Below are 26662 nucleotides of genomic sequence, written 5' to 3'. Positions count from 1 at the left end.
ATGGATCTACAAGCTAAAAGCCATTACAGTTAGCATTCAGGCATTAAAAACTGTAAAACATGGAAAAAGAGAGAGGACTGTTTCTACTATTTGGAACTTGCATCATTCAGATACTTTCTGCTGAGCTAGAGGCAGTCATGCCATAATGTTATTGCACTTAGCTAACGTTCAGAAATCAGTACAAAATAAAGTGCAAACTTAAATGAGTAGAAAATTGTTTACTAATGTTTTAGCTTTGCATTGCGCATTTGCTTTCCTGCAAGGTAAGCAGCAAGTCACGTTATAAATTTTCTGAAAGGCTACCTTTGCCTGAGGATAAAAAGCACAGGCAAAACTAAGAGTGACTCGGTGAGAGCTGTTGAGTGGAGCTGCAAACTAAGGTGGAATCTGGCTAACACCTTTGAAACTTCCTGTAGGCCCCACTCCCCCTACCCCCACAATCAAAGCTGTGACATGCTCAGAAAGCCAGACTGAAAATAAAATGTAAATAAAGGGCAGAATCAACACAAAAAACCCTAGGACTGTCCCTTTAATGTAACCGTAGATGGTCAGATGATCAGTGCTCAGTAGCTGCTCCTTGCTTTCAGCTTTTTTCGGTGTATTGTTTATGCCAGGGTGTGGATATTTATTTGTATTTCTAGCTTTGTCTTTTCAGGGCTTAGCCTCCCTGTCTCTGTTGGCATGAAAGCTCTTAAGGGCTTGCCACTCAGACCTGTCTTTTGTCAGCTTAGCTTAAGCTGACTGGTTTGGGGACTATTTTGTAGTGTACTGGCTCACTGGATGCGCAGTAGCAAACCCCACCCCAGCTGGTTGACTTCTATCTGTACTCATGAATAACCAATATGATGTGGTTCTCATCTGCATGAATATTCACCCTGATGAGGTAACACATGCATGTGGAATTGGGTATTCACAGAAACCATTTGCTTGACATTCAGGAAAAAATTTACAAATATACCTTCATATTTAAACGCAGTTTGTAAGATATGTATTATCAGACCATAAAAAGGCATACTTGTCAGTTCGTAGCAGATTATTTCAGTCCAGTCTATCAAGAGTTTTAATTGTTACTCAGTACTTTACAGTTACTGTTTTCCCTTTGCTTTTGCAGGGGGCACACCACCCCCTACTACAGTATGCCAACTCCCAGATTGCACTGCAGTGGGGAAGAGAGTAAACATACTACTAAAGTAATACTCCTGCTGTCACAGGCAAATCCAGATGACTTTTCTCAGCATTATTGGAGAGAATACATAGTGTGTTAAAGTGGGCTAGACAAGCTGAAATACATGAATATAGACCGTGCTTATGCAATACTATTTTTAAACTGCCTTACTTTAGAAAGAAAGTAACAGTCAATGTGTGCATGATGTCATGGCCAAATCTGCATGGCATGCTAGTCATTCATCATTTGCATACCACATCACCGGCATTAGGTCCGTTAGTCACTCTGGCCCCGCCCATTCCTATGCAGAATGATGGGTGAGCCAGTACGCTACAACATCGCCGGTTTGGGTACATGAATGGTGTCCTGAAGCTTAGGAAGCTGGCTGGCTGTTATATTCTTGGCAGGATGTAATCCATATAGCTAAAGCTACTGCAGTAGTAATCATTCTAACATCTGGTGTTATGGTAAGTTTACTTGCACAACTGTACTTTGTACAGTAGCAGTAAACAAGTTTAGTACAAAGACTCCAGCACCACACAGCCCTACTGTCCATTCATTCTTTTAATGAGTCTAATGTGTTTGTCAGTCTAGGGAAACAGGTTGTGTCCTTAACTTTCTCCCTCAGGGCCATAAGCTTTTTTCCTATATGCTTTTTCTAAAGGTGGCTGGCTGTTGAAATGGGTCTGTCGCTGGAAGGGTTGTCAGACCAGGACCTGAAACTGTAACTGCAATCCCAGATGTCAGCCACATCTTTTATGGCCACCATCATCATACATCTCACACAGACCACTACTGAACGGCAGGTGCCAGGTTAGCAGTATGCAGCCATGCATGGTTTTAAGTAGTGTACATGCTGAAAATTCCAAAGGCAACATTTATGAATTCCCCTTTCAATGAGTCCTTGCTGTTTTGATCTTCTATGAAGTGAATTAGAGAAGTAGGGAAAAGGCAGTAGAACTCTTACTATGGTCAGAGTCTATTTTGAAATTCATTAGTATTAATTCTGTAGATAGTAGTGTAGTCTTTGTCAGCTTTGGTTTAGAAGAGGCTAACAGCAGCGGTTCTAGAAAACATTAACAAGGCTGCAGCAATCTCCATGACAGTCACTACCCAAAGGCAGTGACTGTCAGCAGAACAAACGGGTATATTTGTTTGATGTCCTATTCACTTGCTACTGTATTTTATCTTGAGGGATCTCACACTTGAAGGCAACCCAAAAGCGGCCAATGTACAAAAGTCTTGTACTACTGTAGAGTACATAGGCTGTAGTCGTAGACCATAAAAGCAACGTATGCAGGTATCCTAAGAACTTTTCTGCCGCCAGTCAGAACGCCATTCCGACCATTGGCCTGATCGTTTCAGTGATTGCAATTTCAGCCTTTTGCCAGATAAGTGCCCCGTTGGGGAATATTTTCTTTTTACTACTGTTTTGGTTATGTCATCCAAGAAAGCTAGGTGGCAGTGTGGAAGACAAATTCCACATAAGGAAAGCCATTCAAAGTGTCTGTCATGTTTAGGGCCTAACCACGACCAAAAGTCCTGTAGCATTTGCCAGTCCTTCATACCCAATGCCCTTAGAAGCAGGCTCTCTCTTCCCTTGCTATTTATTTAGAGAACCAATGGCTTAAGTTGTTGGCAAAGCGTATGGAAGGTACATATGGGTCTGACGCCAAGCCAGTGAAGCACCAGACAAAGAAACCTCTGCCTGTGGCTTCCACTGCATCTCCACCGTGAGATGCATCTCCCGAGGTGCTTGTCAACCCAGAGTATGTCCGACTTCAAGCACGGAGTCACAGGTCGAGCCCACTTCTGAAGCCGCCTTGACTTAAGCCGCTAGCACATCTTTAGAGGTAGTACAGGCATCCGATCAGGATGTCGCAGGAGAACCTAAGCTCAAAAGTACAAGGGTCCTAAGTGGTACCCTGAACTCAAAAAATAAGCATTTGTCCTCTGCCAAAGAGGCCCCTACAGATTGGCAGGCCTTTTCTCAAAGCTTGTTTCAGGCCTTCATGGCACTCAAGCCACCTTCTTCTCATCCTGCTCCTACAACTAATCCCCAGCCTTCTTAGAAAAAGATTAGGGACAGAGACTCTGATTTTTCCTTTGATGAAGAGGGATCTTTGGATTTTTCAGCACAAATTTCCTGTCCACAGGAATATGTTTCTCCCGAAGAGGAGTCTGTTGATACTGACTCCCCTGTAGAAGAGAGATCTTTTGGTGAAACTGTTCTGAAAATGAGAGAACACTTTTAAGTGGGACACATCCCAAATTTCTGATGTCCAAAAAAGATACTATTAACTTCTACAAGTTGATGTCCCTGGCACCTCTGCAGTTCCTCCAGTGCATCCTGGACAAATAGCAGAGTAGTCCTTGAAACCTATTCTGACTGTTGCACTCTGGAGGTGGTTGAGTTTTGTGTCCCTCCATTGTCTGAGTGGATGGCCTTCACACAGTGCAAGTGGGTCAGGACCGTAATATCCAGAGGCTGCAGGATCCCCTTTCTTGTATTCCCAGCCATATTCTGCTGTAATCCTCTAACAACTGTCTTGCCACATCAAGTATGGCAAGAAAAGAGGCATTAAACATCCTGCAAAAATATGCATGAGGTCCCACTAAGTCAGAAGGGGGCCCTTTTATTATTCAGTACCCTTTGGTTCCAGGACCTCAGACTAATGGTTACTGTGAGAGGTCTCAGTCAATGAATTCAAGAGAAATCCTTTCCCATGGCCAGGGTGCAGGCAATCCTTCCCTGTCTGTCTAAAGGAGTTCTTTGTAGTAGTCGCTTATTACTAGTTCTAGATGCTACCATATGGGGGCACTGCAGCCCCCAGAATGCTCAAAATGTACATCTTTATGATGGTAGTGAACCATGTGCAAGGAATCAAGATGTTTTCCTAGCTGGACTGGATCTTAGCTAATCCATTGTTGGACAGTCCAGAATTAGTCAAGAGTGTGTTATCTCCATATCTTCCAATCCTTTGGTGTTAACATTGTGGACTGCAAAGTCCCAGATGGGGCCTAAGTTGGTGTTTGCATTCAAGAGCTTGTGCATACTAGGCTTTTCTGCCTTCCAAATGTATTCTGTCATTGAAGAGTGGTTCTCCACATTCTTCAAGCACAAACTGATTGTGTTTCTTTCTGCCTCGGTGCCCTGGACCTTATAAAATTTGCAGTTTGCATGGTACTCCATGTCATGTTTTACTGCAGCAAACATTAAAAATGTAGTGGAGTCATCTTTTGAGATCTCAGTCTTTCATTCAGTTGGTGTCTTGGAAGTTTTGCTACTACTGAGGGAAAACCTTGATGTGACCTGTTTGCATCCCCAACTAATGTAAAATGCAGTAGCTTCTTTTCGCCTATTCCTCCATCAGGCGAACTTTCCTAAGACGCATACTATCCAAAGTCATCCCAGATCTGCTGTATTTGCACTTTGTCCCCAATTCTCCAACCAATCCCTAAATTTCTGTAGAGGGCCAAACAGGTTATTACTTTGACTCCATGTTGGCCTTGGCAGTTTGAGTTCTCCCTGCTTTTGCCGTAGCATCTGAGGCTCTTCAGAAGCCACCTCAATCACTCTTTTGCCAAGCTTTTGCCGTAGCATCTGAGGCTCTTCAGAAGCCACCTCAATCACTCTTCTGCCAAGCTTTGTTTAACCATGGGGTGGCCTAGGACCTTTTTTTCCTTGAACAGATGGTCCATATCCCCACTTCTTCCCACTGGCCAAACGGTGAGAAAACCTATAAAAGTAAGTGGATACAGTTTTCTTTGTAGGCCACAACATGTGGCTTGGATTTGTTTTACTGCTTCACCATTCCGAGTTCTTGATTTTATTGCAGATGTTTTAATTCTAGATAGTTACCCATGCATTGAGGTTTACTTAGCCATTTCCAGATGTCCTTCAAGGATGCATCTGCAGTCCTTACATATGGGTTGTCCTGCCTCAGGCAGCCCTTCGGTCGGCCGGATTCCAAAGTCTGGGTCCGGCGTCGGCTGATGTCGCCCCTTCCCCGACGTCAGAGCGCTTGGGGTATAAAAGTGTCAGCCAGTGCCATCTTCCTCAGTCTTTCTTGCCGCGTGGTGCCCGAAGCAGAAGCAGTTCGCAAGTGCCGGTCGGCCAGCTCCTGTAACTTCAGCTACCGAAGACTTCAAAAAGCTAAGTACCCCGTTGGGGACTCTTTCTTGCCTCAGCCGATGTCAGATCAAACGCTTAAAGTTAATAATTGCTTGACTTGTGGGAAACAAATACCTCATAAGGATTTCCATTCCTACTGCCTCCCCTGCCTAGGCCCAGACCACGACGTCTCGGCCTGTACTGCCTGTGCCTCCTTTAATCAACGCACTCTTAGGCTTCGGTCGGAGTTTGCAGAGGAAATTTTTGGGGCTAGTTTCTCTTATAAAATGCCGTCGGAGACTCCGACTTCTCATTTAACCAAGCAACGGAAGGACAAGGACCGACGCACACTGACCGTGGTTTCGGCTGAAACCGCTCCTAGGCCTGCCGCGAGTGCCTCGGTCTTGGCTGAAAAAGAGTCCTTGGTACTTCCGTCCGTAGAAACCGCTCAACCGACCGCCTCGGTCCCGGAGGCCTTTTCTGAGTCGGTTATAGAATTACCCTCAGAAATCGGTGTTCAGGAACCTACTGACACCATTCCCCTAGACAAAACTACTCCAGCACGTGGGGCAGCCAGGCCCCCTGCATCCATGTCCATAAAAGCTTTCACTAGGGCTAAAGCTACTAAGCAACAAAAAACTCTGCCTCCCAAGTCTATTTCTCAGGGATCCACTACAGTTTCTCAGATACTAAGTTTGGCTGAGGACCTTATTTCCTTAATTAGGGTCTCTCAGCCTCATCCGGACAGGGGCTCTCAACCCCCACTAGACAAAAGGCCCAGGGTTGAGTCTGCTGAACCTCAGTCCTCTGATGAGGCCTCTGATGGCTCTGCTCTATCAGACTACCAGGAGGAGGCCTTCACGGCCTACGAGGATTCTGATGCAGAGGAATCTATTCCCTCTGCCTCCCCTCCTGAAGAGCTGTCCTTTGGGGAGACCCTTCACTCCATGAGAGAGCATTTCCAATGGCAGGGCCAGGAATTCTCCGATTCCAGGAAGAGATTAAGGACTTTTCTTCATTTACCTCAGCATAGACCTTTGGCTATTCCTCCTGTTTAAGTGTCATTGATGATGTGTATTCTGAGTCTAGCACTACCCCTGACACCCTTCTTCCGGCTCCTGTTAAACCCGATAGGTACTACAGGGTCCCGGACTCACATCATTTCCTTTACAAGGCCCACTCTGCTGACCCAGAAACTATTTCCCAGGGTCCTAAAGGGGTTGCAGCTGCCACTTCTAAAAATCCACTCCCCTCTGAAAGGGAGTCCAGGGCTTTAGAGAGATGGGGTAAAAAAGTGTACACTTCTTCCACTCTGTCTATGAGGGCTTTAAATTGTCAATTTCATATGATACAGTACCAAGAGTATTTGTTAGATGAATTGCAGAAAAAAACTGTCTTCGCCTGAACCCCTAGATCGTAAGTCACTTCAGGATCTGGTACATAATTCACAACAGGTTAGGGACCATTTCTTGTAGTGTGGTTATGATGCATTGGAAGCTTCATGTAGGTCAGCAATGACAGGTGCAGTCATACGTAGACATGCCTGGCTGAAGGAACAATCTCTGCCAGGTCATGTTAAGGCTAAGCTTCTGGATGCTGCACTGGAAAAGCAAAAGTTATTTGGCTCCACTGCTCAAGAGGTCTTAAAGAAATTTGAGGAAAAGGCAAAATCTGTACAAACAGTCAAAGATTTCCTCCAGGTACAACCACCAAGATTCAGCAGAAATTGGCCTTCTAAGAATTGGTCCTTTCCAGAAGAGAGATTTCAAAGAGGCAAGAACAGGCGTGCCAGAGGTAGAGGGCAAGCTAGAGGCTCCTACAGAGGACGTCAATGGCAGCCTCCTAACCAGAGAGGTAGAGCAGGTCCAACAACTGCTGCACAAGGACAGACTCAATGACTTCACCTTGACCCCACCGACCAGGGCTCAATTAGAAGCACCTTTGGGCGGAAAGTTGTCTTTATTCTCAAAAAATTGGCACACTATTACAAGGGACAAATGGACACTGCAAATAATAAACAAAGGATACAGGTTCCATTTCCATACATTACCAGAAAGAAAGGAAATGCCAAACCTGCCACCAAACCAGAGGGCAGAGGCTTTAAAACAAATTGCCAACCTATTGCAAATGAAAGCTATAGAAAAGGTTCCTCTCACAGAACAAGGCCAAGGATTTTATTCCAGACTATTCCTTGTCCCAAGAAAAGAAAAACAATGGAGACCTATTCTCGATTTGTCTGCACTGAATACTTATCTCATTGTGCCAAAATTCAAAATGCTGACCCTACAGCAACTCCTTCCCATGCTGGGCAAGGGGTCTTGGCTGGTAACTCTAGACCTCAAGGAGGCATACCTGCATGTCCCTATCAGACCAAGTTGCAGAAGACACCTCAAGATTTCTTGCAGGTTCAGGGCATTATCAATTCTCGGCATTGCCCTTTGGCTTATCTACTGCGCCCAGAGTATTCACGAAATGCCTGGCATCAGTAATTGCACACTGCAGACTTCAGGGGTTTCAAATATACCCGTATCTGGACGACTGCCTTATACAAGCGGACAGCCAACAAACTTTGGAAAAACATTTGAATTATGCCATCCACCTACTGCAGGCCTTGGAATACACAGTCAACATTCACAAGTCAAGACTTGTGCCATCCCAAAGAATAACTTTTCTGGGTGCGGAACTATATACAACCACCCAAATGGCTTTTCTCACAGAAGAAAAACAAAGACAACTACCGGATTACTTCAAAAATCTAACAAAACAAACTCAGATGACTGCAAGGAAAATCCTGCAGGCCCTGGGTTACATGGCATCATGCATTCTTCTGATTCCAGAAGCAAGGCTGCATATGAGAAAACTACAATGGTACCGAAGGAGTTTATGGTCTCAGCACAATCACAACCTAGAAGCTTTGATACCACTCATTCCATGCCTTCAACAGGAATTCCTGTGGTGGGCCCAAGCAAGCCAGTCAAACAGGGGCCTGCCTTTCAGCAAACCAGTAACCAGCCAAACCATTACCTCGGACGCTTCAGACCATGGATGGGGAGCACATATGGAGGACAGATGCATCCAAGGTCTTTGGTCTCAGAAAGAATTGCCCATGCACATAAACCAAAAGGAAATGCTGGCAGTGATTCATGCAATCGAGGCCTTCAAGCTCTTTCTACATCAAGGCCACCTGCTAATAAGGACAGACAATACCACAGTTATGTGGTACATAAACAAGCAAGGAGGTACCCATTCCTACCCTCTTTGCAGACTAGCAATGAATCTTTGGGAACTTTCCCTAAAACTCAATATAGAGCTGCAATCCCAGTTTGTGCCAGGAAAAGACAATATACTGGCGGACAGCCTAAGCAGAAATACCATGGGCCCACACGAATGGATGCTGCACCCAGACATCTTCCTTCAGATAACACAATCCTAGGGGAGGCCGGACATAGATCTTTTTGCCTCCCACCACAATCATCAGCTGAAGAAATTCTGCACAAGGACATACCACCCACAAGCATGGAAAGTGGACGCCCTCTCTTTCAGTTGGAATACTCTAACAGTGTATGCATTTCCACCACTCCCACTAATGACCAAGGTCTTACTGAAAATCAAGACAGAGCAGCCAAAAGTGATTCTAATAGCCCCGGACTGGCCAAGGCATCACTGGTACCCACTGTTACGGAGCCTGTCACACACAAAACTGTGGCCTCTACCACTATGGACACTCCTTCTGACACAGCACAATTACAAAACTCTGCACTCCAGCCTGAAAACCCTGCAGCTGACAGCCTGGAGAATACCTTGACTCCTCACCAGGAAAAGCTATCCAAGACAGTGAAGGATATCATCATGGAAGCTCGCAGACCTTCCACGAGAAAGACATATTCAGCAAATTGGAAAAGATTCCACACTTCGAGCACCGCAAAGGGCCTAGATGCCAGAGTGATGAGCATGGCACATATCCTGGAATACTTGGCAGACATGCTCCATAATGGCCTTTCTTACTCTTCCATAAAAATTCATGCTTCAGCAATTTCAGCAGAATACAATACTGATCCACCTGTCTTCTCTCATCCTATCCTAAGGCAGTTTCTAAGAGGAATTAAAAACATCAATCCTCCAAGAAAACCACCAGTGCCTACATGGGACCTTAACTTCATGTTAGAAAAGTTGACTTTACCTCCCTTTGAACCAGCAGCATCTTCAGAGTTACAGTTCCTGTCTTGGAAGACTGCCTTCCTTCTGGCCATAACCTCAGCAAGAAGAGTATCTGAATTGCAGGCACTCATGGCAGTACAACCATTTCTTATTTTTCATCAGGACAGAGTCTCCTTGAGAACCAATCCTTCATTCATGCCAAAGGTGGTATCCAGGGTCTCATTGAACCAAGCTATTCACCTGCCTACTTTCTTTCCAAACCCACAAAACAAGGGAGAGAAACTTCTGCATACCCTGGACATTCACAGACAGTTACGCTACTACTTGGACAGAACTAAGACTTTCAGAAAAACTGACCAGCTGTTGGTAGCATATGCTGCAGGCATTCAAGGAAAAGCAATTTCCAAACAGACAATTTCAAAATGGATAGGAAATTGCATTCGATTCTGCTACTCTGATCATGGAAAAGCTGTGCCAGCTAACATCAGACCTCATTCCACCAGAGCTACAGCCACCTCCACAGCCTTCTTAAGAGGGGTGGCTACCAAGGACATTTTATGGAGCTCGGTGCATACATTTTCCAAGCATTACAATTTACCCTTATATTCCAGATCCAGAGCAGGCTTTGCTACGGCAGTCCTGCAGGGCATTTTAGCTACACCATCATTTTCTTAGAGCCTACCACCCCCAGCTTGGCTATGGTATTCTACCCATATGTAAGGACTGCAGATGCATCCTTGAAGGACATAGTACAGTTTTGTACCTACCATAAATGTAGATGTCCGATAGGTATGCATCTGCAGTCAGGTTTACCCTCCCTCCTTCCCCTCTGTGGTACTTCTTGGGTACTTATCCCTCTTATAGCTAGCTGGGGTTATCTATTATGGTGTATTTGTTTTATATTACTGTGCATATTTGCAATATTTTGTATTTCTACCAAATTTAGCCTTCCTTAGAGGGCACCTGGCATCTGGGGCAAGAAAAACTGAGGAAGATGGCGTCGGCTGACACTTTTATACCCCAAGCACTCTGACATCGGGGAAGGGGCGACATCAGCCGACGCCAGACCCAGACTTTGGAATCTGGCCGACCGAAGGGCTGCCCTAAGGCAGGACAACCCATATGTAAGGACTGCAGATGCATACCTATCGGACATCTGCATTTATGGTAGGTACAAAACTGTACTTTTTTATGAGGGCATGAACTCCTTTTTGTTTTCTTTGATGGCTTGTAACACTCTCCTAACTGGGAGCTTTACATTTATTCTTATTGTAAATGACCTCGTTCCTCTCTTGGAGCTATATTTGTTCAGGAGAAGTTGGGACTTTCTTTGAACCATCAACTATGCCTGAATTAGTTTGCATCTTGGTAAACCCTTTTCCTGATGGCCATTACATTTGCCAAAACAATTTCAGATTTGCAAGCTTTGTGTGCGAGTCCATTACAGTTGATTTTTCTTAAGGCTAGTGTGCCCTTGCACACCAACCCATATTGTTTGCCTAAGGCAGATAATTCTCACTGCTCCAGTATTCTTTGGCTGTATGGGCTGCTTCCTACCAAGGATGTAATAACAGGCCAGCTTTACAAAGCTGTACTCTGACTGCTGATTGGCTAATCCATTGGAGAGAAAGCAGCAGTCAGCGTTTAGACAGTTGTTGGACTTTCTTGCCCATACAGAGTGAGTGAGATTACTCATCCAGGACCACTAAAAGATGCAAGAAGTAACTATATCTCATCAGAGTAGGGGAGTGGAAGTTGGGTACGGCTACTGCAGCAGTGAGACATTCAGACTTTTACTGTTATAGTAATTTCAACTTAACACAACTATACTGTGTTCGTCATTCTCACTGCTTCAATAACCTTTTCGCTGTAAGGGTTGATTACCAAAAGCTGTTCAAGGGAGGAGGAAGGATGAGGATTCTTGGATAATGGTTTTAGCAAAGCTGGTCCAGGACCTGAAAAAGGAATCCAGTTTGTATTTGTAAAAGTATGTACAGAGGACCATGTTGCTGCCTTTAAAATGTTTCTGCAGTTCACCCCTTTCTAGTATGCCTTTAGCTGTCCCTCTATTTAAAAACTAGTCATTATTAATTGTAGAAATCAGTGCTGCAAAGTAATAACAGTTGACACCTTGTGCGCTGAGCTCCTCCTCCACCCCAGACATCAGTCTGATATATGGTTGAAAAGAAGTCACTCACCCATTGTTCAGTTTTGGTTTGCTTCAAGAAGTGATCAGTCAGTCCACATTGTCCATTGATACCTTCCAGGCATCTTCCAGAAAGTGATAAGTATTCAGTTTTGGAACTCCTAGTTGGTAGTTTAATATTAGAAGATTGTATTAGCATTGAGTAAGTAGAGACTTGCTGAAACAACTGCAGTCCTTTCACCTAGATCAACATCTAATCAAAGGACATTCAATTTAGACATTCCCTGACTTCAGAGAATTGTAACCCTAAGAATATGTGGTAGTCTGAAGAGTTGGTACATCTGTCCATAGTTGGTACGTCTGTCCCTCTCCCCTCTGGTATTGCCTCACTGTCTAAGAGGAGCAGAAAACCTTCCTCGGCTGAGAATTTCAGCTTACACCTTTATGAATAGGACTGCCTATTCTGTTTGGACCAACTTTTACCCCCATTTAGGTTCTGGTGTCAAAAATGTGTCCTCAGGCTTCATTTTAGAGCTCTCTTGTGGAAACCTTTAACCTTAGGAATGAACACTTTTAAATGGGTGAGTTAAGGAACTGAGTGTGAAGGAGCCCAGGCTCAAGTCCATACCATAGTGTAAATATGTGAAAGAAACCATGTAATAGACCCAGCAATGGTGTTTCTGGATTCGGATAGAATTGTTACCAGGGCTCAACACCCCCTCCTCCTCTGATAGGTAAAGCAGGATGCCAGACTGATTTAACAAGAAAACATACAATCTGAAGTAGTTAACTTCATTTGATCAGCATCCTGTGGGTATCTGATCCGACCTGGATCCGAGCTGGCAGCTTTCCAAGCTAAAGATCCAAGCTCTCAGCTCCTCCCCCTTACGCATAACACCCTGCTACCTCCCTCCAGTCCCCGATCTCGTTTGCTGCGGCTTCTTGAAGCACGAGTGACAAGCTCTTGGCTGTTTAGGTGAGAGTAAATTGGGAAAATGTCCGTAAAATTTGTAGTGCTTTTTGTGTGTTTTTCAGACCCTTAGTTAAGTTAAATCAGTTCTGGTTCTTAATTGAAATTTAGTGTGTTCCCCTTCCCCTTACTGTGTGTGTTAGGGGGTGTGCGTGAGTGTCATGGCTGAGGGCTCTAAGGCCATTTTTTCAAAATGCACTGAGTGTGGTCATAAGCTGTCCCCAGCGGATGGCCACAGTCAGTGCGTTCTTTGCCTGGGGGTAGCCCATTTAACATCGGGCTGCCAGATTTGCGCGGCCTTTAACCCCCGGGCTCTGAGAGACAGGAGGAACAAGCTAATCCTGGCAGGACTTTTGCCCGCGCATTCTTCCTCCTCCTCCTCCTCTCAGTCAGTGGCGCCAGTAGTGGCTGCGACTGTCCAGCCTTCAGCTCCCCCTTCCCTGGCTGGGACTCAACCTCCCGCTGTTTCTCAGGGAGAGGGGGACTCTTAAGAAAGAGAAGAGGCATAGAGAGAGGGAGAGAGAGAGCAGAGATGGACATAAAAGTCACAAGCGGTGGGCCGAATCAGCCCCTTCGGCCCCGCCGGCTAAACTGATCTGTTCCCCCGTGAGAATTTCCAGGTCTGCCCCCTCTCGGCTCCGTTCTCCACACTTCTCTCCGGAGCCGGAGGAGGAGTCTCGGTCACCTTCGAGGTAGTCTAGGCGGCAATCCCGGCCTGCCTCTGCGACTTCTTCTAGGTCTACTAGGAGTCTTTCCGACTCTGATATGGACCGGATGATGCATCGATTCCTGCAGGCCCAGATGCAGATGGGAGTACTCTTGCCTCCCCCCCTCTGGGGGGGGGGGGATCGGCCCCTTTCTTTGCACCCATCGCTCCTTCTCCGATCCACTATCGGGTTTTGGAGCCATCTGATCCAAGTAGTCTCGGAGCTGGGGAGTCGGCGCCGATAGTTGCTACTTCGATGCCGGCCTTACCCTTGAGTTTATCGGGTCATCTCTCGAGGCCGCGAGCCGAGCTTCGGATCCGCAGGGGTGAGTTTGCCTTTGGCTCTGTTGCAGTCAGAGTACACTTCCCTTTTGGGTCCAATTGCATTGGCTCCGACGCCGATCCTCATGTCGGAGCAGAGGGAACTGCTCTCGGAACCCGGGGAGAGTGGTTCACCTTCAGCCTTTGACATGGCGGAGAGGGTGCTGTTGAAGAGTTCGAGGTCCCCGGTTCATGCTACGGATCCACCCTTCATTCCCTCACATATGGGCCTGTCTTCCATCGTCCGGCCCCAGGGACAGCCTGCGTCTGCACCCCAGCTAGTTCCTGTAGAGGAACATGACTCCGTTGGTGAGCCTTTCTCGGACAGTCCCGCCGAGGAGGTTCCTCACAAACGAAAGTGTAAAAGGAGGCACTTGGACTCCCCTGAGTCCCTCACTGAGGACACGGACTTAGATGAAGGGGAAGGTTCCCCCAGGTCACCCCTGAGGACGTCTCCTTTGGAGATATTATGGAGATGCTGCTCATTAGAGGGGGGTGGTCAGCACAGAAACCTTCCTCGGATGAGTCTGTGTTTCTGGAGGCGTTTGACGCAGGCCCATCTACCTCTTGGGTGTCCCCTCTGGCTGACCCCCTGGTAGACCTGATTACTACCAGGGCATGGAAGGAGCCGGACACTGTGGAGCCAATCCTTAGGAGACCGGAGACTTCAGGGAATTCAGGTCTTTCCATACCTGGACGACTGGCTCCTCACTGCCCCCACCAGGCATCTACTGAGTTCTGCCAGGGATTATTTTTTTACTCTTGGCCCGTCATCTAGGCATTACCATAAATTTCAGGAAGTCGTCTGTTCATCCTGTTCAGGTTCTGGATTTCATAGGGGCCAGAATAGACGCACTTCAGTCCAAGGCCTTTCTGACAGCGGACAGGCTCCGCACCTTATCACTTCATGTAATAGCGCTTCTACAGTCCCCAGCCCCACCCGCGGAATTAGTCCTGAGATCCCTAGGATCCATGATGACAGCCATTAGCCTTTCACCTCTTGCCCGTTTGCACATGAGAGTTCTTCAAAGAACCTTTCAGGTCCAATGGTCCCTCCTCCTACATCCATTGGATTCACTGATTCCCCTCAGCAGGGTTTGCAGGGACTCGCTTCTTTGGTGGCTTCATTCCCGAGAGCTTAGGGAAGGGAGACCGTTCATGATGTCTCAACCCCAAGCCACGGTGACCACGGACACTTCTCACCTCGGGTGGGGGGGGGGCATTGCATGGGCAGAACCGTCTAAGGCACATGGACCCCTATAGAGACTGTACTGCATATCACTGCTATGGAGATGAGGGCGGTGCTTTTAGCGTTGCAAGCTCTTCAGGACCTTCTTCCTCCAGGGACAATTGCAATTCAGACAGACAACATGGCGGTGGTCTGGTACATCAACAAACAGGGAGGAACCAGGTCTTACCCTCTTTGTCGAGAGGCCATAAGAGTTTGGGAATGGGCGATTTCCACCAACCGTTTTCTGATAGCAACGCACATTCCGGGTTGGTTCAACATTCTGGCGGACAAGCTGAGTCTATCTATCCTCACACCTTACGAGTGGTCTCTGAACCCCTTAGTAGCGAAACAGATCTTCCTCAGATGGGGTCAGCCTTGCTGCGATCTCTTTGTGTCTCCTTCAAATGCAAAATGCAGCAAATTTTTCGCTCTAATTCCCCCACCGGGGGAGAGCCCCAGAGACGCTCTAGTTCATGCTTGGCCACCCAGTCTTCTTTATGCTTATCCTCCTCTCCTGCTAATGACAAAATTTTACAGAAAGCTCGTCGATTGGAGAGCAAAATAATCCTCATAGTCCCATTCTGGCCTCGTCAGATCTGGTTCCCGTATCTACGATCTCGCATCATAGCTCATCCTTGGGTCTTAGAGCCCATTCTGGATCTGATTTCTCATCCTTCGGGATTGCAAACTCCGAATCTGGACGACCCCAAGCTTATGGCTTGGTTGATCCAGTTCCATTAGTGGCTAGGACTCCTGGTATCTCATCTTCCGTAAAATCTATCCTGGTAGCGGCACATAAGCCCGCTACCAGGCAGATCTACAACAGTAAAGCGTTTTTCCATCTGGGCCAGACATAGGGATTTGGACCCTTTTACTACTCCCATTCCAGCAGTTCTTGAATTTCTATCCCACATTTTTCATCAAGGGGCCAGTTCTTCTACTGTGAAGGTTCAGATGGCGGCCATTTCTCATTTCCACATCTGGGACAACCTTGGACCCTTGGCTTCCTCTAAGATATGCAAGACCTTCTTGAAGGGCACCTTTCGGGTAAGACCTCCTGTCAAGAATGCGGTTCCTCCATGGGACTTAACCTTAGTTCTTCAGGCTCTAACTGGCCCACCTTTTGAACCTGCAGCCTCTGTTGACTTAAAATTCTTATTTTGGAAAACTGCCTTCTTGATTGCAATTACTTCAGCTAGAAGGGTATCTGAACTTCAGTCCCTTTGTACAAAACCCCCGTATCTGGTCTTCCATAAGGACAGAGTATCTCTAAGGACTAATCCTTCCTTCTTGCCTAAAGTGTTCCTCCGAGGCTAATATCAATCAAGCCATCAATTTGCCTGTTTTCTTCCCCAACTTTCAAAACAAAGGGGAATACAGACTGCACTTGTTAGATGTGCGTAGACAATTGCAATTTTATTTGCACAGGACAGCTGCTTCTCGCAAATCGGAGCAACTTTTTGTTTCTTTCGCTAAGCCATCCTTAGGCAAGCCAGTTACAAAAGTTACTTTAGCTAGATAGATATCCCACTGCATCTTACACGCATATAAAGCTTCCGGTCGGCCAGAATCCTTGGGGGTTCATGCTCACTCTACCTGTTCTGTGGCTACCTCTGCAGCATTTTGGTAGAGTTCCCTTAGATGACATCTGTTCAGCGGCTACTTGGGCCTCTTCTCATACCTTCATTTTACACTACAAGTTGGATCTGATGTCCAGAGGGAGGGCAGCTTTTGGCTCCGCAGTGCTCCGGAACATTCTTCCTTGAGGACCTCCCAGGTTTTTTGGTAGCTGGGGGACTGTCCCACAGGTTGCTGATCAAATGAAGTTAACTACTTCCGATAAAGAAGTTATGTACTCACCATAATATTCCATCTGAGTAGGTAACTTCATTTGTCAGCAACCAAACCCCCCCCCCCTCTTTCCCCCTAACCTGTTTCGTGGTCATCGTCATGATGGAATGTTTTCCTTCTGTTAGGCCTCAGGTTAGCGTTTCCCTTTTCGAGTATGGTTTGGCTGTTTGTTGCTTGATAAGTTGGCAAACTCGATCTGAGGACTGGAGGGAGGTTGCAGGGTATTATGGGTAAGGGGGAGGAGCTGAGAGCTCGGATCTTTAGCTTGGAAAGCTGCCGGCTTGGATCCAGGTCGGATCCGATACCCACAGGTTGCTGACAAATGAACTTACCTACTCAGATGGAACGTTATGGTGAGTACATAACTTCTTTTTTCATCCAACCTTGGAATCAGAGCTGTAAGTTATCAAATCAACAGGATTCAATTCCGGGAGACATCCTAAGATTTGGGATATGAGTAGTGAACTAGGAGATGAGACTCTTTAAAAGCAGGCATTGTATGTTAACTTAGATTGCACTGAAGATAAGGAAGCAATCCATTTACTGTGCAACATGTACTGTTTAGTATGTAACATAAGCTTCTATTCAGGGAGGAGCGGTACAGCCCAAGCATTGTTGGAAGGTATGCCTGATGGAAGGAGTCATCCCTGCCTTAAGACATTAAGGGACAATTTTTAAACGCACCTTAGTTGTTCACTGAACTTTGGTATGATCTTGTCTATTAATGTCTGGGCATCTGTCATATTTCTAAGGGAAACATGAGCAAGCTTCCAGTTTCCCAGTGTCTTGCTTGCTACAGTGTTTTTGCCTTGTTAAAGGCCTTTTCCCTAGTCAAATGTTGTGGTGCTTTACAGCAGGCTTGCTGCATCCCTTATTTTGGGAGTACTCTGAAACGCGCCTCTTCTGCTGCTACCTCATTTACTAGGTAAGTATCATAATACTGGGTATGTGGGGGGGGGGGCTTAAGAGCAGAAGCATTTTGGAAGTAATGTCTTTCAAAGTATCCCACTATAGTCTGATTGCTTTCTCTCTCTTCGTTGCCTGATTTTTTCCAGTTTATTTCTTGATGTAGGGGTCTTCATAGACCAAAATGTTAACAGATATTTGGTATTCACCATGTCAGTAATTTGCAAAGATTCTCCAGCACATATGATTTGCTTGTGGATCTTTTATTTTCATGAAGACTACCTAAGGTATTCCTTCTTGATTGGGTGCTGCTACTTAAAGGGTCTGCACCAAGCTTTAGAGAAACTAGAAGCCGAACATGTCTTTTTATAGGCATTTGCTCATTAGAACAAGCATCAGCCTTGAAAGTGATCTACTGTTAAAATTGTTGGCAACGTTTGCTGTGCTGGAAAAGGAAACTGTACATTTAGATATAATTAAGTAAAAAAGTATAAGTGAAAGCCCAGGGTGGGCTAAAGAGATATGCTCATTCTCCGTGGAGGAAAACGGTGAGTAAAGGTGTAATTTAATGAAAATATAGAAAGAAGCAATATGTCCGTTGTAAGTAGTAATTGAAAGACAGAAAGATGAGATCATTTAAGGTACAGGCTTTTGTTGCTGTAGTGTTTATATATGAAACATCAGAGGTGTGAAGTGTCAAATATTTAACAAAGGGAGTAGAGTTAAGCAAAGTATAAGCATAGTAAATATGTATATATTCAGCTAGGGTTAGTGCAGGAGCAGATCCAAGCTTTTGGTAGATATGGTCTTATTGTAAGTTTGAAGGGCGAGTGATTTTTGGTTTGCTTTGATTTGTTCCACATTTTAGCAACAGAGAGAGTATAGGCTTTGGCCGTCTGATTTGCTTGGTCAGTGCTTAATGAGACATTGTTCTAATCTGAGAGATCATTTGGGTATATAGTTTTGAAATATTGTGCTGAGAGCAGGACAGGCCATTGGTTTGTAGATGATTTTATGAGCCATTTTAACATGGAGGGTAAGGTGTTGGGAGTTCCAGCCAATTGATGGCGTGAAGAGGTATACAGTGAGGAGTGGAATATTTTGCATTAGTGGCAAATTTAGCAGTTTCATTGTAACACAGTTCTAGCTTTAATTTTAGAGTAGTATGTAAGTATTGGGGCACCATATAAGAGTGTGGGTAGAAGATGCATTTTGGCAAGGGTAAGTTTCGTGGATGTATCTAGGAAATGTTTGTGCCAAGAGAGAATTCCCAGTGTCTGGTGTGTTTTTTAATACCATTTTGGTATGTAGGTCAAATTTAAGATGTTTTTCTATAGTTACTCCCAAGTAGTTTAGTATAGGGAACTACTCCCAATTATTGTTATTTTGTGAGAGTATTGTGAATTGAGTTTTATTTAGAGGAGATGTTTTAAGGGTGAAAATAGTCTTAGTTTTTAAGGGTTAAGTAACACTTGAGTGATGGGAAAGCCAGGTCTCTAAAGAGGTAAAGGCATCTTGGGTGATTTGTTGATGTTGAGACAGAATGTTGGAAGAACAGATGATAGTAGAGTCATCTGCATGTTTTATGACTGAACTCTGAAGGCGACATGAAGGTTATTTCTGAAAACATTGAAAAGGAAGATGGTCAGGTGTAGATCCTTGGGGGAACTCAAGTAGTGTTATGTTGGTACGTGGAAAGAAAGTCTTGCCGTTATGACTGCCTGTTTGTTAAATAGGTAGGTTGAGAATCATTTGAGAGAAAGAAATGAAAGACCAATATTAGTGAGCTGTTGTAAAAGTAGAGGGTGAGTGACAGTATCAAAAGCCTTGGATAAGTCAAGAAATGAGGAAGAAGCAAGTTTACCTGTTTGTTTTTTGTTAACTGTATCCATAAAGGATAGTAAGTCAGTGCTGATACTGTGAGCTGGTCTGAACCTGTACTGTGTTAGATGTAAGTTGATTTTTAAGAAGATAGTGTAGAAATTGTGTGTGGGCACATTTTTCAAGAAGCTTTGAAATAGAGAGTATGACGGTGGGGAAAGTAGCAGGAAATATAATTAGAGTTGCCACCTTTGTGAAGAGGTATAATGAAAGATTTTTTCCAGAGTTAGGACATAAGCTTCTGAAATAGATCTGTTAAGTATTGCTGTACATTGTGGTTGGCAGTCTAGAAGAATGGCTTGGTATTGTCTTCAAGAGGGCTACTTGGGAAGACTGGTAGAAACTAATGAGAGTAAGTAACTGCATCTCAATATTACTTTCATTATATGTAAACTTTGTTTTGTGTTCTTTTCCAGAAGGATAATAAAGTTGCTGCATAGTGCACACAGCAAAGCTGGAACTGCCACCATTTTAGCTTTTGTTCCAGAGAATTTTGCCACCTTACACATTGAAAGAGAAGAATGAAGAAAAGCGTTTGTCGTTTCTGTCACCAGCACTGGGGTTTAACTGCTTTCCTTATGACGGGTGTAAGGCAGTTATTTTAAATGGTTGCCTGTAAAATGTGTTGCACACTGAAGGTCTGAAACATGAACAGATGGATGAGTACAGTGATGTATTCACATAACAGTACTTCATTGGAACTTCAGTATTTTGCATCAGTTTGAGAGCTTTTCATATTGCCGAATTGTATTTGATTAATTCTGTAAGAGTTGTAACGAACATTGTATGCAGAAAGCCGTCGATACTGTGAAAGTATTTTGATCCATTGAAGTTAACTATCTGGGGCAAATCCTGACGTGTACCTTTCAGAAAATTGTTGGAAATGTCTTGTCAGATCAGCTGTTACAGGTAGCCAGCATTACTATAGTTAATGTATCACAGCTGTAACAGATTCAGTTTCCTTTTGAATAGAAGTATTTTTATAGCAAGGTGTACAGTACTGTTACATCCCTCAAATTATGGAAATTATAAACTTTGTACATCTGTGTATAATGAAAACGTGAACGATTTTTTTGATGAAGATGCATATTTTTAGTCTCAACAATGCCAGTTAAGCTATAGTCAAACACACACACACACACCTTGAACACTTAATTTGTAAAGTTTGATAAACTTGCCTTTAGAGCTTTAATATTGTAATGCTGTTTTGAGGAAAGTACTTGACAGGGATGTAAGCTGTCATTCCACTTGTTTTCTTAAATGAATGTTACATTACATACCTGTTATCTGTTTTCAGTCCATTAGCCTTTTCTGTAGCATATCCCAGGATTTGTCCAAAATATGATTCTCACAAATAACCATATGAATTTTTTTCTGTGAAAGTGTAAATCATCTTTACTTGGCTGAATTGCCATTTATTTTAAAAATGTGATCATATATGTACGGCGATGGTAATATTTCTGAAAAAGTTGTGGAATTAAGCTTTCCATTTCTCATTTAGATGTAAGGTATTTGCTTTAAGAAACTATTTAAAGTTGCCTGTATTTTGACAGCCTTGATGCAAATGAAGCACTGGTTACTGAACCTTGCTGTTTAGGATAATGTTTATTACAAACAAATGGGCTAAGTGTAACTTGATGGTTATGGAGAGAGTACAAAAACAGAAGTGATACACTATTTCAATTGCACATGAACATCTTTCGGAAAAAAAGGGATCCAAAGAGAAAATACTGTTTTAATCATATCTATTTTTTGTAATTAGAATAATCAAAAGTTTATTCAGTAGTTGCATAGTAATATGTGATTGGTTAATTGTATTTGCTGACGATGAGCTGGGTGGTCACATTTTAGAATTATTGATCTGACCTAATTTATATTTTTACTGACTGCCACAAGACCACCTGTAAATAATTCCGAAAAATTGGGATTTCAAGAAGGACCCTTGTTGCTGCCAGTAGAATGAAATAAAAATGTACATATTTATCCATGCTTGTAGTTAAAGCATGTCACACATGTTTACAGCTATTCCTTTCAAAGAGCCAGAGATCCTAATTCTGAACAGCTGTGTGGTACTTGGAACATGCAGGCACTTGCTGTGTTGTTGCAGTAACACTGTATACTGTTAAATACCCCACCCTAATTTAAGCAGAGGTTAATAATGTAAATACTGTTAGTGCTGTTCAGGCATAATTTTGTACATTTTCCCCTTTGAGCTCTTGGACTTCAGCCAGATGTATTGGCGTTAAAAGCCCATATGTGTGAATAGCATTGCATATGCCTCGCTAATGTATTAAGTGAAGTTTTTATTTAGATACAAAGAATAAAACTGTTAATAATATCCAGTCGATAGATAATTAAGTCACTTGATGGCTTGCATATGGATTGTGCGGTGCTGACAAACTGGCCTGCATTGGAAGTGATATTCTGTAATCATCATGTTGCAGGATGTTCATAATGAAATTTATTGTTACTGTGAATTCATGATAGGAAGGGATATGGCTAAAAGGCAAATGTTAGTTTAGACAAACTCCTGTAAAGTGTTGTGATGTTCACAGGTAAATGTGAGATTACTTCCTGCATTGTGGCCATTAGGTAATATAGCTTTGAGAGAGAGTAACCACCATCTGCGGTTCCTTGTTGTTTTTTTCTCCCTAAGTAAGTCATCCTCTTCCTGTATAGTGCATTGGCAGTTTTTCTGGCAAGTGAAGCTTTTGACTTAGCTTTTAGACTGACTTCCTGTTGTTTTCATGCGTCTAATGTCCTTTGCTCCCCACACAAAAAAAAAGCGTTTCTGTGGGAGACGGATTCCCTGTTAGGATTACCATCAATTTATTATGTCTCTTCTGTGTAAGAGGGAGAGCTTGGTGATGTGAACTGATTGCCATTAAGACTTGATCAACAAAAGCTTTTATGTTACTTATTTTTTTCCTAAGGATATTGCTGTAAGAAATGCCCTTTTAGTCCCTGCTGTTCACCTTCGAATTGTATCCATGTGCACTGGATTAGCAGTGAGGGGTCTTCCTTCCTCTGAGTACAGTATAAGGGGAATACAAGAACACTTGTTGGTAGTGCTTAGCTGTAAGAAGAGACTGTAGCCTGTATTGCATTGTCCCATACAAATGTGGGACTTAATGTAATACCCTACTTGATGGAAATTAACTGCTGTACAGTTCTGGCCAGTAGACTAACATCCACTTGCAGGCACTTTTTTGATTGTTGCAGTAGTGCTAATACCAGGATCTATAACTTCTGTCTTGTACGCAGTTATTCAAATTTTTTCACTAAAGCACACTATAAATGGTACGGTTGCATATCTCTGCTTTTTACATATGTACTTCTTTGCCTGTATGTTGTGATCCTAAATCTTTAATAATGTAAATTCTGTGCTGTACTGTATTGCATATCTTTACTTTTATACATGTAAATTTGTTTATACTTCTGTTAAATTTGTATACTTTGTAATACTTTGTGGAGCTTTTCTCCTCGGGCCTCCACTGAAAATGGGATGTTAAGTTGTCTCTCGCCTTCATTCTTGCTGGTTGGGTTCAGAGCTGATCCTCGGCTCCGACTCTGCCATCTTCAAAAGCAGCTGCTTACTGGCTCGAGGCCCCCTATGTCCCATGATGCCTGGAGCTAGATACCCAGATCTCATTTGCCGCTTCTGCTGTGAGGTTGTTCTACTGGCTCAGGTCGTATAAAACTTTCTTATTGTATTTTTCTTGTCAAACTATTTTTAGTGTAGATTTAGTCATTAGATTAGACTGTTGTATTGTAGCTAGTTTTCTTTAGATCCCGATTACTTATCCCTAAGAAACTCATTTAAGTTAGAGAGTTTCCCCTCCCCCCTTTCTCTCCCTTTCCTTACCTCAGAAAGGTTTTCCATTTAAGTTAGAGGATTACCTTTTTCTCTCTATCTCCTCTATAAAAAAAAAAAAAAAAATCCCTTATCACCGTTAGTGTTTAGTAATAGGTAAAAATAGTTTTTTTGTAGTAGTACTTGTAGTTTGGTTGTGGTAACTGTAGTGTGTAATTTGTAGTGGCTAGTTACTTTAACCTTTTCTCTGTGTGTTTCTTGTCCTTGGTTTTCCTCCAGGATGTCCAAGGATCCTAAACCTTCCAGATTCAAGAAGTGTGACTCATGCTGTCAGAAGATGTCTCTGACAGATGGTCACACTTCTTGTGTTTATTGTTTGGGCGCCGTGCACCTGCAGGACTCTTGCTCCACTTGCCATGCTTTTAGTCCAAGAGTCCTGCAGGAGCGCAAAAACAAATTGATCGTGAGGGGTTTGCTTAAACCCCAAGATTCACCAGTGAAGGCTCAGCCCGTGAAATCTTCCAGGCCACCTAAACCTTCGGCTCCCGGTTCGGTGCCGTCGTTGGGTGAAGCCATACAATCTATCTTGGCTCCGGCTGGAACCGAGGTTCCTCCCTCCCAGTCGGCTCCAACACGTTCTTCGGAGCCATCTGAGAGTCAGAAAAGATCCAGGTCTCCTTCTCTGGAGTCTACGCTCTTCTCCGAAGTTGCCTCTGCTCCAATCGGAGCATAGTCATTGCTCATCCCACTCTTCTCGGTCCTCTAGACTTTCGGACCATGACTAGGCTGTTAAAATCGTAGGCCCTAGCCAAAATGTTGTCCAGCCCCCCCATCAGGTGTCTGCTCCGTCCACAGCTTTAGATATTCCTCCTCCGACTCATCCTTTGAGCTCGGAGCTGGTGTTCGTTGGGGTTAGAATCGTGGAACAGTCAGGCTCCGATACCCTGTCCTTCGGTTCCGTCATCGGCTCCGATCCCTTCCATTGTACATTTCCTGGAAGGATCTGGGCGCCGAGACTCCCTCATCGGCTCTGAGGGGGCGAGTGGCATTGGACCCTTGTCCGACCCCGCTCTCCCCCTCGGGGCTTCGGCTCAGGTGAGCTCGGCTCCCACATCTGCCTCAGAGCCATCCCCCTTGGTGCGGGAAGGAGTTCTGGTTTCTTCGGAAGCAGATCCCTCTCTGCATCCGGGCAGGGACACCTTTGAGGTGATGAGTGTACTGGCCCCAGAGTCAGTCCCACAGTCAACCCCATCGGCTCCTCCCCCTAGGGTGCCTGCGTCAACCTCTGCCCATTTTCCAGACCCCAAGCATGGGGATCCAGCGCGCCAGGACGCCCCCTTGAGTGTATCCTCCTCTTCCGAGGCCTCCCCTGATCATTCAGAGGAGCCACCTCGCAAGAGGAGAAATGCAAGAGGAAGCATGTTGACTCCCCCGAGTCTTTCACATCGGATACCGACTTACAGGAGATGGAAGGGTCCCCAAGATTCCCCTCTGAAGATATCTCCTTCTCAGACATCCTTGAGATGCTTAGGCAGAGGGGGAACTGGACTGCCCTAAGCCCTTCCGAGGATGAGTCGGTATTCCTGGACGCATTTGGATCCCGACCTTCCACCTACTGGTTGTCTCCGCCTTAAGACCCGCTGATGTCTGTGGTGGCTCGGAAGGTGTGGACGGCTCCAGACAGTGGAACCGACCCCTAGAAGACCTGCCAAATTCTTCACTGCACCGCAGGACAAACAGTTCTTGACCAAAGGTGTCCCCGTTGATTCCATGGTGGTAGCGGCGGCCACAAAGAAGGAGTTGGCTGAAACTTCATCTGTCCATCCCCCTAACAAGGAGTCCAGGATGATTGACAGATATGGGAAGTGGATGTTCTCTTCAGCGACCTTTTCCATGCAGTCCCTGAATTACCTGTGTCACTTTACCCATCTTCAGAGGGATCTCCTGAAAGAGCTTGGAGATACCCTCCAAGATCCATCAGCTGAGGGGGCCCTGGCTAAGGCAGCTTCCTCCATGAAGCTCATTTCGTATGCTGCCGATGGTGCAAGTAGAGCCGCAGGCACAGGCATGGCCCTAAGGAGGCATGCTTGGATGTGGCTATGTAACTTTGCGGAGCCTTTCAGAGCGTCTTTAACCAACACCCCTTTCGATGGTTCCTCTCTCTTTGGATCACAGGTGAAAGGTACCCTTACCAGGTGTGGGCAGGAAGGCAAGACTCTCTTTGCCGTAGGAGTCCATTTTTCCACCCCTTCCAGACCAAATCCTAAGGGTCAGAAGAGTGGAAAGATGTGGTTCCGGAAATCCCAGGGAGCCTTGCCGAACACACGTAGTGAGCTTCCATCCAGGGGCATAGGAGGGAACAATAACAGATGCTGCCCTCGTGGCAGTGGGGGTCCGCAAAATCAGGGCAGCGGAGAATTTTTCTCTGAGAAGCCCTTCCAGCATCCCTGAAGGGTTGCCCACCTCTGGAGGCAATCGGGGGGAAGATTATCGCTGTACCCAAGAGCCTGGCAAGACATAACACAAGACAAATGGGTACAGTCCGTTATATCCGGAGACTACAGAATCCCCTTCGTTCGCACCCCCTTAAGGTCAAACAAGTCCCTTCCAGATGTTCCACCCAATCTAAGGGACCAAGCAGTGCAAGAAGTCTCAAAACTGCTTAGAAAAAGGGCCATCCAGCAAGTCCCAGCAGACCAACAAGGATCCGGAATTTACTCAAGGTTCTTTTTGGTACCAAAAAAGACAGGGGACTGGAGACCCATTCTGGATCTCAGCAGACTGAACAGGTCTGTACAAAGAACGAAGTTCCGGATGGTCACGCTACAGTCCATATTGCCTTCCTGGGTCAGGACAATTGGATGTGCTCTATAGATCTTCAGGATGCGTACTACCACATCAAAATGGACAGATGCTCCAGAAGATTCCTTCGCTTCCAGCTGGGAGCCAGCCATTATCAGTTCAGAGCTCTGACCAAATGCCCTCAGGGTGTTTACCAAATGTATGGCAGTAGTTACCGCTCACCTGAGACGGCAAGGATTCCAGGTGTTTCCATATCTCGACGACTGGCTCCTCACTGCTACCACCAGACATCACCTTCTGCGAGCCAGAGACTGCACTATTGACACTTGCTCCAGGCTAGGTATCACAGTAAATTTCGAAAAGTCTGCATTGTCGCCCTGTCAATCTATCACCTTTATAGGCGTAAATTTAAATACCAAAGACATGTTAGCGAGCCTCCCACCAGACAGGGTGTTAGTGGTTCATCAGCATGTGAAGGTTTTATTAGCATGCAAAAGAATTCAAGCCAGGTTTGTTCTTCAAACTCTGGGTCTCATGGCAGCAGCGGTCATACTTGTCCCTCTAGCTCGTTTTCACATGAGGATTCTCCAGTGGCTT

General features: G+C 44.9%; 1 protein-coding gene across 1 annotated transcript in view; it reads left to right on the top strand.

Annotated features, from left to right (window-relative positions):
* Positions 1-21432, top strand: part of LSM14A (LSM14A mRNA processing body assembly factor) — a 612302-nt gene extending 590870 nt beyond the window's left edge. Inside the window, exon 10 of the mRNA XM_044081890.1 lies at positions 19866-21432. Within this exon, the coding sequence (XP_043937825.1) occupies positions 19866-19889 (24 nt within the window). The 3' untranslated portion in view covers positions 19890-21432. The remainder of the gene's footprint in view (positions 1-19865) is intronic.
* The last annotated feature ends 5230 nt before the right edge of the window (positions 21433-26662 follow it).

This window comes from Protopterus annectens, chromosome 8.part1 (assembly GCF_019279795.1).
Source record: "Protopterus annectens isolate FY-2018-M chromosome 8.part1, PAN1.0, whole genome shotgun sequence".
Lineage (NCBI taxonomy): Eukaryota > Metazoa > Chordata > Ceratodontiformes > Protopteridae > Protopterus > Protopterus annectens.
The sequence above is the reverse complement of the archived record's forward strand: the minus strand, read 5'-3'. Positions and strand labels throughout refer to the sequence as shown.